The sequence below is a fragment of the Alexandromys fortis genome, unplaced genomic scaffold (assembly GCF_014885135.2).
Source record: "Alexandromys fortis isolate MF-2015 unplaced genomic scaffold, M_Fortis_MF-2015_v1.1 scaffold_28, whole genome shotgun sequence".
Taxonomy (NCBI): Eukaryota; Metazoa; Chordata; class Mammalia; order Rodentia; family Cricetidae; genus Alexandromys; species Alexandromys fortis.
The window spans coordinates 3,142,407-3,155,011 of NW_026067901.1; the positions used below are offsets into that span (position 1 = coordinate 3,142,407).

The 12,605-nt window shown below is 39.3% G+C and overlaps 1 protein-coding gene across 1 annotated transcript in view; it reads left to right on the forward strand.

Annotated features, from left to right (window-relative positions):
• Nucleotides 1–12,605, forward strand: part of Nell2 (neural EGFL like 2) — a 292,336-nt gene that overhangs the window by 80,841 nt on the left and 198,890 nt on the right. Inside the window, exons 4-9 of the mRNA XM_050130946.1 lie at nucleotides 5,016–5,189; nucleotides 5,278–5,374; nucleotides 7,753–7,825; nucleotides 8,000–8,082; nucleotides 9,042–9,170; nucleotides 10,824–10,926. Of these exons, the coding sequence (XP_049986903.1) occupies nucleotides 5,016–5,189; nucleotides 5,278–5,374; nucleotides 7,753–7,825; nucleotides 8,000–8,082; nucleotides 9,042–9,170; nucleotides 10,824–10,926 (659 nt within the window). The remainder of the gene's footprint in view (nucleotides 1–5,015; nucleotides 5,190–5,277; nucleotides 5,375–7,752; nucleotides 7,826–7,999; nucleotides 8,083–9,041; nucleotides 9,171–10,823; nucleotides 10,927–12,605) is intronic.

Consider the following 12,605-nt stretch of genomic DNA (forward strand, 5'->3'; position numbering starts at 1 on the left):
TTTTTTTTTAACCCAGGTTTTCCATTTCCAGAATTCCCTCAGCTTTTGTTTTCTTATTGACTCTATTTTCATACTTCAAGTCTTGAAATATTTGAACTGTTTGCTTCACCTATTTGTTTTGTTTTTCTTGAGTTTCTTTGAGAGGCTTATTTATTTTTTCCAATTTTTTGTTTTGTCTTTTCCTCCATTTCTTTAAGGGAATTTTTCATTTCTTCTTTAAAAGTCTCTATCATCCTCATAAAGTTACATTTAAAATCGTTTTTTTTTTCTGCTTTTTCTGCATTAGGATGATCAGGTTTCTTTGAAGTATGACCACTGGGTTCTAGTGTTACTATGTTGCTTTGTAGGTTGTTGAATGAATTCTTGCATTGGCGCCTACCCATCTCTTCCTCCAATTGGTGCTGGCAGTGCCTTTGCCTTTGGTTCAATCCTTGCAGTTGCTGTCTGTGTCTTTGGGAACTGTTCTTATTCTGCCCTCTATTGTTGCTGTCTGTGTCTCAGGGAGATGCTGAGGTATCTCTTGGCCAGCTCTCTTAGTCCACTCTCTTGATTTTTTTTCTCTTGGTTCACTCTATTGGTCCACTCTGTGCAGTCACAGCTTGTGCTTCAGAGTTTCTCTCTTGGGCCTCTCTGTATAGTTGCAGCCTTCAGAGTGCTTCAGAGTTCATTTGAGGTCACGGGGGACCGAAGGGTTTTGGCTCCCTGGGTATTTTATTCATGAAATTTTTTTCCAGGAAGACTTCTAGTGTCCTGTTTTCATTGACTGTGAAATGACTACCTTCCATTTTGTTTATGTATTTATTACTGGGGATCTCTAAGATTCGGCATTGCTTATCTTGTTTAAGGGCACATTCTCAACATATCCCATGACAATATTTGCAAGAGTAATTAAACTAACAGACTACTATTTTTTAAAAATCGCTTTTGTTTATGCTTTCATGTGAGAAAGGTCTATTTTTATTAAAAAATAAAGTGCCTAAGAAGCTGTCAGTTGCTAGTCACTGGATGTTTTCAAGCAATCTGGATGATTGTTTTGATGGGAATGTTATAGATGAAACTGCAGTGTCATTATCTGGGTAGATTCTAATTAAAGTACTTTCTGTCCCAGAGATTCACATTCACTCAAGATACAATCCAGTGTAAATTTTCCTGGCATTTCTGTAGGAAGCATGACCACACCATAGGAGCTGTAGGTCTTCACACTGATGTATGCAAAGTGTTTATTCTTTGTCCAGAACCACACAATATACACATTTGATCCTATTTAATTCTGTTAACAGTGGTTTGAGATTTCCATTCATATTGTCCCCATTTGATAGGAAAGGAGACTGAAGTTTAGAGAGGGTATTAACTGTCCCATTGCTGCATTTAGTACAGTGGAGACAAAGTTAAAGCTCTGTGGTCTCTTAGATTTCTGAATTATTGAGCCTTGCTGATGACCAGATATCATTAAAAACAAACAGAATAACATGACTAGAGTTAATTCAGTTTTTATAAGTGATATCAATCAAAGAACACAATGCTTCTTCTTATTTCTTTGACATCTGAGGCAACCACTGGAAGTAGCTGGGGGACAGAGCTTTCCACAAGGAATGACAAATGCCACCACACTCACAATGCATGTGCCTCTGCTGGACCTTTGCATTTTGTTGTATTTTATTTTTTACTGACTTTGCTACAGCTCCCTTCCTACCACTGTGGTCAACTTCTCTATGAGTGGATTTTTCTCCTGCTTTGCCTTTAGCTTCTGTCTTCTGGTCTTGCAACCAAAGAATGCTGAGAGCAGGAGAAATAGTCTTCCCCAGGGAAGAGCATACCAATTGGTTATCTGATACCAAATGGTCAACCCTGAAAACATATATACAAGTAACATAATAGAGGCGGTGCAGGTTTGTATATAAATATATATCATGATATTATAATCGATTTGATAAAAAAAAAACATGGAGTGATATATTGGAGAGTTTGGAGAGCAGAAAGGGAAGATAGAAATGATATATTTATATAATCTCAAAAATAAATTAAAGTTTTTAAAAATGTATTTAATTTGCTTGTTATTCCCAGAGATGGATTTAAAATAGACCTTATAAAGATATTGGCTAATCAAGTGTTAGCATTACTGAGTGTTCCCTACTTTGTGTGTACAATGTTGCATCTCCATCATACGTGTGAGAAAATGGAGGCAGGAAGAGGTCAGGCCAGGTCATGGGCAGCTGTGAGGGACAGAGTAGAACTTGGAGCTCAAAGCCTGTATGATTAGCCACTTGCAGTTATGCCCTCTGGAGCTACACACATGATGAAGAGTTTGTCATTTATAGTGGATGATGTCTTCTTTATCGTCAGTGAGGTGCCACTGTTTTCTAATTCAGGATTTCAGTGTAAGCAGCATTTCTACTGCTAGCTAGAGGAGGGTGCCTGATTGCAGCGGTGAGGCTCTTGGCTCAGTATGTTGAGAATTAACAGGTATATAGAAGTGGGTGGTATGCTTACAATTGTTAATTGTTTTAAAAAGCAAATGCTTCTCTATCCTCAAAGAACTAACTAGTTGAATTGATAATACAATGAGTATTTGTTGTTACTGATATGATCAAGTGCATTCATAAGGTTGTCGTCCTAAAATGTTCACCATCACTACACTGTCATGAGGAATGGTCACTTTTCAAATGATAGCAGATATTGGTGAGGATATGGAGGAAAGTGAACTCATACCCCATGAGTGAAAGTGAAAAATAGTTTATTCATCATGGAAAATCATATGGTATTCCTCAAAACACTCCACCATATCTGAGCACATATCCAATGAGGGAGTTGTTGTGTGAAAGCTATCTGCACTTCCATGGCTTTGATAGCAATATTTACATTTGCAAGATATGGAATCAGCTTAAGTGCCTGTGAGTGGGTAAGAAAACCTAGTCATAAAAATAATGAAATCTCATCATTTAATGAATCTGGAATATAGTACAGTACATGCAATAAATTCAGGTGTAAAAAGACAACTCACATATGTTCTCTCTCAAAAGTCGAAGCTAAAACTGTTGACCCCTTAGAAGTATAAAGTAAAGAAAAGGTTCCCAAAGAATGAGAATGTATAGGGGAAGGCAGAATGAAGAGAAATTGTTGGTAGGTAGAATATCAGAGCTAAATAAGGATAAATTTTAATACTCTAAACCACAGTGATTGATTTGTTAACACTTTATTTGCATTTTAAAACCACTAGAAGAAATGACTGTGTTCCCACCACAGAGCACTGATAAATGTTCTATGTGGTTAGTATGCTAGTTACTCACATTGCCTTCTTAACATTCATCAAAAGAGACATTATACCACAAATTCATAAACTGATTATAATATCAATTAAAACTAAATGTAAAAAGGAGCCAGTCTTCAGTTTGTGACTTTGGTTAACCAACTTGATTATTTTTCCTCTTCTTCCTTCTTCTTATTGGCTTTTAAATTTTTATCAGTTCTTTGACATTTTTATACATGTACACAATAATCATATCCACCCCCTCTCATTCTCAATCTCCCATTAAGATCATCACATCTTCCTCCCAACTTCCTCCCTTTCTAGTCTTTTATTTGTTTTTAATATAATTAATTTAATTTGTTTTTAAGTCTAATGAGTGCTGCCGTATGTGTGTGCATGGGTGTGGGGTCGTCCACTGGAGCGTGAGAAACTTCCAATGGCTACAACTCTAGAGAAGACTGATGCTCTCTTTCATGGAAGCCATCCATCCCTAATAGCTTCTCTGTGAAGCATGAGTGCCAAGGAGCACCCTTCTATACTGGAACTTTAGAAAATTAAAACGTAATTTAACCACTTTCCCTCTTCCCTTTCCTCCTCTAGCTAGCCTTTCCTTTGCCTACTTATTCCCTCTCTCAAATTGATGTTTTTTCTTTGATTATGTATATACATATATGTGTGTATGTGTGTGTTTGTGTGCATAAACACATGCATACAACCTTCTGTGTCTACTTTTTTATTATTATTTTTGAGACAAGATTTCTCTGTGGTTTTGGAGCCTGTCCTGGAACTACCTCTTGTAGACTAGGCTGGTTTCGAACTCACGGAGATCCACCTGCCTCTGCCTCCTGAGTGCGGGATTAAAGGCGTGCGTCACCACTGCTCGGTTACTCTGTGTCTGTTTTTATTGCTTGTGTGTATATGATTTCGGGATGGACTAACCGCTTTGTACTGGATAACCAGTTAGGGAGCTCATCCTTTGAAGAGGTCAGTTCTCCCTCTCAGCAGTCATTAGCTGCCTACAGTTCTTTGTCTAGACTGGCATACCTTGATATTTCATCCTCCTAACGTATGTTGTTATGAAATTTTTACTGACTTGATCTTGCACAGATCTTGTGTAAGGTAATAAAAGCTACTGGGAGTTCGTGTGTACAAAAGCCCTGTCATTGCCAGAAGACAGAATTTCACAACAATCCTTCCCATTCTTTCGTTCTTTCTGTCCTTCCCCAGTGATTCTCCCTGAGCCTTAGGGTTGGTGGAGGTAGTGATGTGGCATAGTTTTCTTCCTATGGCTGACTGCTCAGTCACTGCTTTCAGCACTTTGCACAGTCCTTGGCTCCACATTAACCATTACCTACTGCCAGTTAGAGGCTTCTCTGGCCACGGCTGAGAACCACATGACTCTGTGGATGCGAACATAAATATTTAGAAGGCATGGTCATTTAGTAAAACAACATCATTTTCCCCCATGGCCTACAAATTTCTTAGACATTACTTTTGACCATATTAAAAGCACATGAATTACACACATCTTCCCTCTTTCTTTTCCCCCTAGCCCAGGTTTCCCATTCCCTCTTAAACCTTAGTTCCCAGTGTTCAAGCCCCATCCTTTCCTATGCTCTGCTATCTCCTGTTGTTTGCTACACTTCTTACTTGCAATGTCTGGTTGTACATTGTAGAAAGAATAGAACGTATGTATCTGCTCCATCTCTCTGGAGAAGCCGCTTATGTAGTCATTGATGAGATTTACCTGTGGCTTTTCTCTGTGAAGGTACCTGGAACTGGAAAGCAGTGGCCATCGAAATGAGATCAGACTGCATTACCGCTCCGGCACTCACCGTCCTCACACCGAAGTCTTTCCTTATATTTTGGCTGATGCCAAGTGGCACAAGCTCTCCTTAGCCATCAGTGCCTCTCATTTGATTTTACACGTCGACTGCAATAAGTAAGAGAATCATTCTCATGTCAAGAATTGGAAGACTCTGAGAGATTCCTGTGTGCTCATGGCCATTCTCTGATATTCTATCTTTCAGAATCTATGAACGAGTGGTGGAAATGCCTTCCACAGACTTGCCTCTTGGTACCACGTTTTGGTTGGGACAGCGAAATAATGCCCATGGATATTTTAAGGTATCGTTTAGCTTGAGTCTGAGCATGAATTTAAAATGGAAATACTCTCTAATGAGTTTGCAAAAGTTCATTTCACTTTCTATATCATGAAACAAAAATCCTCGTTGTGCCTTTTTACTTTATGTATTTCTATTTGCTTTCTATTTCTGCTTTTTAGAGCATTTAATGATGTATTTATTTTTATTTATGTTTATATGAGAATGTTGGATCCCTTGTAGTTATAGATGGTTTTGAGCTACCGCATATAGGTCCGGGGAACTGAACCTGAGCCCTCTGGAAGAGCAGCAGACAGTGCTCTCAACCACTGAATCGTCTCTCCAGCTCCATCTTAGACCAATTTTAAACTGGTAAAAATAACTCCCACTCACCTTTTAATCTTTATATATTACAGAAATGGCAATCAGGCCATAATTAGTAATCAATATGACATTCTTGAGATTAAGAATTCAAAATTGTAAAAATAGAAAATGTTAACATAGAAACATCCCACCGTGAGATGTCACCCATGATGATGCTTTTACACAGTCGTTAGTAACCCGGGGTTGGAAAAATGAGTCATGGATTCCTCATGCACCAATCTCTTAAAACAGAAAGCCGTCAAAATTTATCTCTAGTGAAAACTTGGAAGCAGTCAGAATTTCCTCACTAGAGAGGATCAGATGCTGTCCCAGATGAATATCTGCAAGTCTTGAGGCTGAATAAATAGAGGCTAGATAAATGTTTACCAGCGGCTGCTCATTGTGTGAACATTCCTCCAGTACTGTGACCATTGGGAAGTCAGAGAATGTGAGGGATGTCCCACCTGTGGACTTAGTGAGTGAGGAGACACCAGTCAATTCAGACTTCTGAGCCCAGTATATAATGTTAGAGTTAATTAAATTATATTAACAGAGTTAATATTAATATTAAGAAAACTAAATATTACCTGTTCTCCGGAAACCAGATGGTGTGACTATACTATTTTATTTAATCCCGCACTTTGAAAATGTTGATGAGGGTCTTTTCTCCTTCTCATACATATGCATCAACCTACCCAGAGAGGTGAAGTAACCTGCCCAAAGCCAGCAGCTAGTAGGTGACAGATGTGGGGAATTGATTCCACTCTTTAAAGCCCTAAAAATCAATGCCCCTTGCCCATGCGAGGGATGACAGATGCGTGCTGCGGGTTCCAAATCTCTCTCTATTTAATTATGGCCGTCTTGGAGTCAGCTGTGGCCTCACAGTCCCCACACATGAATTATTTGTATGGCTATGTGACTTGCCATCTTTATTGTGGTCTGAGAACAGTGCCCGTTAGGTGTGCAGCGCAGAGCTGCATGGCGCACACACCAGCCTGATTTCCATGGAGCTTCCACCAAGTCAGAGCTACACCCAAGCTACTTCTGAAATCCCATTTCAAGAACAGACCTAGTAATTGCCACACTGGGTACTGAAACAGTTGTCACTCACGTTGCTAATCACAGTAAATAAGGAGAAGCAGCACAGATCACACTTGGGCGGTGAGTCTTTATAAGGATGCTATGCTCTTCCGAGCATATCGGTTACAGTCACCTATCTCTAGACTTTCTGCTTTGCGTTCTTCAAGAGGATCACATTAAACACAATGAAGTACTTGAAGCGCATAGGAGATGGGGTGGTGGGAAAGAGGGAAGGCTGGAGTACCTTAGATAGGGTTGTTTTTATTACCACTGGCCTTGCTTTGATTCCATCCAGCTAGCAGCTTAGGCTAGGGGTGCTTTAAATGCACAGACTTCCGTGTAAAGTGGGCCGCTTGCCGCTGGCATTTAAACAGCTTCATGCTAAACTTCCTGCATTCCTAAGCACCCCAAAAAAAGCCTTGCTTTACCTGCTTACTAAGTCCATCATCCTTTCTGAATTGGGAGATCAACTTTAAAAAGAAACTCAGTAAAAAAAAAAAAAAGAGAGAGAGAGAGAGAGAGAAATGTTTAAATGGGCGTAGCTTTCAAGACTCAGTTTACCTACCCTTTTCCTTTTGATCATTGTTAATACAAAACTGGTCTCCGGTCTATGGTGATAAAGCCCAACGTGATTTTTATGTTGATTCTTAAAGGTCACTTGGAAGCCCTGCTTCTGTGGTAAACTAAAAATAACTTCCCACAGCAATAAGACTATGACCACATCCTGGAATCTTGACATTTAATCTTTAAAAACATTGTCAAGGAAAACTACCTGGGTAATTCTCTGTTTTGCCTGATGAATCTCCTTGCCTAACATGGGCTGGTTAGGAATAAATCCAGGAAGGTTCTAGATCCAGGGGTTTGGGAGGATCTGTTCTTTAACACTTTTCCTCACAAACTTGACTATTGAGCATAATTTCTGGAAAGGAAAATAATGCTTCTTTTATTTTTTCCACACAGGGAATAATGCAAGATGTGCAGTTACTTGTCATGCCCCAGGGGTTCATTGTGCAGTGCCCGGATCTGAACCGAAGTAAGTCTCTTAGTCCTGCACTGCATGTTGGGATGAAAAGTGGGACTCTTCCCTCGTCTTGTTTAGAATGCCAGTTGGAGATTGGAGTTCACACATACGGGCTGTCAGTCCAGATTTAGTCAGATCCAACCCCTGATGGACACAGCTTGATCAGTGTCCTGTTTGTAATTGCAGCCTGTCCAACGTGCAACGACTTCCATGGACTTGTGCAGAAAATCATGGAGCTGCAGGATATTTTATCCAAGACCTCAGCCAAGGTAAAAACGACTCAGAAACACATCGCGAATGCTCCACAGTCATGTGACTCCCAACAGCTCCTGTATCACCATAGGTTTTCATCTTTGAGACATTCCTTTTACAATTTACTGGGACCGAATTGAGACTTTTGCTCAAGGAAAAAGGTTATAATGTTTATTAGGGTTTATAAATATTTAAATCCTAGTCATCTGTATAACAAATGACTCAGTAAATCAGATCTGGAGCAGAATACCTGTTTTATACTCTGCTTTACTGCTGCAAGATCTTTCATTGCCTAATTTTATTTCTTCTTATGATAGATTATTGTTATTTATAATTATTTCATACTATTCAATTATTATTATTATTCATTATAATCAAGGAGGTGTAAAGACAATGTAAAGAATATGGACATCATTTTTGGGACAAGAAAATGGGTTATGAAGAGTTTTTAGCTGTCACGCTATATTTGTAGGCTCATTCACCAAAGGCTGAAGTACATCCCAAGTTAAATGTCATGTTCACCAGATTTTAAATTTTGCAAAGTATTGAAGGATTTTTTGAAGGCTGTGTGTGTGTGTGTGTATGTGTATGTGTGTGCAGTTTGTTATGTATATGCTGTAAATTCTGAATCTTTTACTTGAATAAACCTATTAATGGAATTAAATGCTTTTTAAAAATGAAAAATTCTTCCTTGCCTCGTGGATGGTGTTATTCTCAATTAGCCTCAATTTGTCTTGTAAATTGTGATTTTTGTTTTAAAGATAACTTTTCATGTGTAAAGTGTTGAGATGATTATTTACAAATTTACAGGCTTGATATATTTATAATAATAATTTGCGATGGCTTAATATGCTTATAATAATTGATGGTGGGCCCAGCCCATTGCTATTGCTGTTCACTTAACACAATTCGATGCTGCTGGATCACCGTGTGTTTCCCAGTGGCTGCAATGGTGAGCCCTGTCTTTGTGCCGTAGCTGTCTCGAGCTGAACAGCGAATGAACAGGCTGGACCAGTGCTATTGTGAGCGGACATGCACCATGAAGGGAACCACCTACCGAGAGTTTGAGTCCTGGACAGATGGCTGTAAGAACTGCACATGCCTGGTATGCCTCACAATCACATTCACAGGGGACTCAGATGACCCCCTCCCATTAAATATTTATTAAGACAATGTATTCATGAAAATTTCAAGACCTGTTTTCTCTAAATGCAACACTAAAATGCTAGCAAACCTGGTCACTTCTGAAGAACAGTGTGTTACATTATTAAAGACACTCTAGCTGTGGCCGTGGTTTGATTATGGTTTGAGGAGGCTATGAAGCTTATCTGGCGTACATGAAGTTAGCAATTTAAATTAGGGTAGCAAGGCTAACCCCAAGGGAGCCTCTCCTATAACCCTTAGCATTTCTGGAGAATTCCGCCCCCCATGTTTTTATTAATGAAATATAAAGAAACTGAATTATATAGAGTATTAAATACTGCATCTAGACTGAATAATATAAATAATACATTTTAAATAGTTTTTAATAGTTGGCTAATGTAGAATATACACTACACAGTTTAAGTAAATGTGATTTTATTTAATTCTCAGTAATAAATAATTTTTAGTGCACTATTATTTCAAAACTGTATTCATATTTCAAAGAAAGCTTCAGAACAAGTTTGGTTTTAAACTTCTGAATTCCACATGAACTCATCTGGTAAAATGCTAGATTTCTGTGAAGGAGTCATAGATCTATTTGAGTCAGTGTCTTGAATGTTTCCTCCTACTCGTCCAGTTGATTCAAAAACAAACTATCATGCACATAAAGAAGATCTAAAGAGATTTGTATGTTAGTGTGGTTCTCCATGTGTGTACCTCTGTGTGTCTGTGTGTGTCTATGTATGTATCTGCGTGTCTCTGTGTGTGTGTGTGCATGTGTCTATGTGTGTGTCTATGTATATTTGTGTGTATGTCTGTGTGTGATTGTGCATGTGTCTATGTGTGTGTCTGTGTATGTCTCTGTCTGTGTGTGTCTATGTGTGTGTCTACGTGTGTTTGTGTGTGTGTCTGTGTGTGACTGTGTGTGTGTGAAAGAGAAAGAGACAGAGAGAGTATGCCATTGTGTGGATGTGTGTGTACGTGTGTGTACCTCTGTACATATGCACATATGTGTATGCATCTGTGCATGTGTGTATGCACACTTGAGAGCATTTTTGTGTGTGTGATCATATATGTGTGCATCTGGGTGGGAGTTTGTCCATGTGTAGTGGGTGTTTATTGTGCACATATGTGCATCTCTTTGTAATATGGTTTTTATTTAAGATTACAATATAATAAAATTATAACACTGTACAATTATAGTGAAACCTTCCCAAGTGGGGCCAGAAATGTAAGTCGACTTGTAAGGTGTGATTTGGTGAGGTTTACACACTGACTCAAAAAGTCAGAGCAGCTAGATGGGTGGTTGGTTTGAAGATGATGTGTTCCAGGCTAACCCCTAGCTTGCTAGTTCCCTGTGGGCTTGTGTCCTTCTCTACGTCCCTACAGAAGGTGCAGATTTACTTAGTAAAGATCAGTTGATGGGCAAAAATGGGAGCCAATGTCAACTGCCAGAATGCAGCCAGCATTACTGTGGGTCACCAAATCATGGGTATTGCTAAAGAGCATGGTGACATTTTATGTGAAGAGCTTGAACTCTATGAAATGCATTTAAAAGCCTTTGAGGAATATAAAATTCCTACATGGAATTTTTAAAGTGCTGTTTGCTTTTCAGAACGGGACCATCCAGTGTGAGACTCTGGTCTGCCCTGCTCCTGACTGTCCTCCTAAATCGGCTCCTGCATACGTGGATGGCAAGTGCTGTAAGGAATGCAAATGTAAGCAGACCTTTGCTGATCAATACCTTCTTTGAAAAAATACAACTCTGTATGAAAAAAAAACATTTTATTGATCTCTTTAAGCTGGACAAGTTAAATCACTTTCAGTTATGATATATTTTTCTATTTTGGTGATCATTTTTACTTGCTTCTACTCTAGAAGAACATTTTAATTTTTCTTGAAAGACTCTTGCATATAGCGAAAGAAGCAGTAGAGATACACAAAATATATTTTCCAGGGGGCTTTCTGCCATTTGTGTTGCTTAATACAAACTCCTACCAAGTAAATAAAGAAGTGTGTATGCTCACTTTGTATGCCCAAAGGTTACTTTGGGCAGCAGGTGAAATATGGCTTCATTACTCAGGACAGTAGAATCCACTTGCATAGCGTCACTGAGTGTGTGTTGTATGTGGGGTAGGATGGAGGCTTGACTTTAATAAAATACAAAAGAACAACAATAATAAAAGCACTTGCAAGATCGTGTGAGGAGACTTTGCTTCCCTTTCTCACACTCCATATAAAGCTCATTTCTGAGGTCTAGAAACACTTTCAGAATCATTTGTATGCTTAGAAGCATTCTAGGCCATCCACTCAGTCACAGAACTCCATCTACAAGACAATTTCTGAAAATACTTCTCTCAAGTCCTCACTAAAAAGAGCACTTTTTGCTATTGTTGTTATTTGTTAGTCTAAAGGAGTCACATATATGGACACTGACTTGTTCACTAATGCGTGGATATGCAAGCACAAGATTCTGTGAGATTCATAAGGACAGAATGAGGGGAGGAGGCAGAGACAGAGGTAAAGTAGGGGACGGGGCATGAGGGAAGGAGCAGCGGCTGGCTTAGCTTGGGATTTGTGGGTCCAGATCTTCCTTGCTCTTATGCAACTGACTCAAGTCTACACCGTGTGTGTATTCTCAATATATCCTCATAGAGACATCAGCAGGTTGCTTTAATTTTCTCATGAGATCATTTTACATGTGCACCCTGAGCTAGGTAAGTAGACTCAGAGGAGCCAGAAAGGTTTGGGTACAACATTTGAGCAACTTTTTAAAAAATTTATTTATTTATTTATTAAAGATTTCTGCCTCCTCCCCGCCACCGCCTCCCATTTCCCTCGCCCTCCCCCGATCAAGTCCCCCTCCCTCGTCAGCCCAAAGAGCAGTCTGGGTTCCCTGCCCTGTGGGAAGTCCAAGGACCACCCACCTCCATCCAGGTCTAGTAAGGTGAGCATCCAAACTGCCTAGGCTCCCACAAAGCCAGTATGTGCAGTAGGATCAAAAACCCATTGCCATTGTTTTTGATTTCTCAGATCATCTTAATAAAAACATTGCATGTATAGTATTCAAAATAGAAAATAGTTTAGTTCCTGTCTGCTTTGCCAAGTGATGTTTCTCATGCCCGCTCACATGTAACTCTGCAAGCTTTTTCTATGCTGAGAATGGTACCGTTCATTTTTTTGACCCTCTTTATTAGTGACAGACACTGAGGACATCCCCTCAGTACCAATCAGACATTGCTGCCTATTATTACACCGCAAGATTTGCTGTGATTCTGTTTCTTCCTCTCAAAGGCTACGTGGTGTTTTGGTTTTGGTTTTTCTTGTGAGCAGCACTATGATGTCATCCATACAGAAACTTGAGGCACTTTTTTATGGCTTTGGGCATAGTGCACAT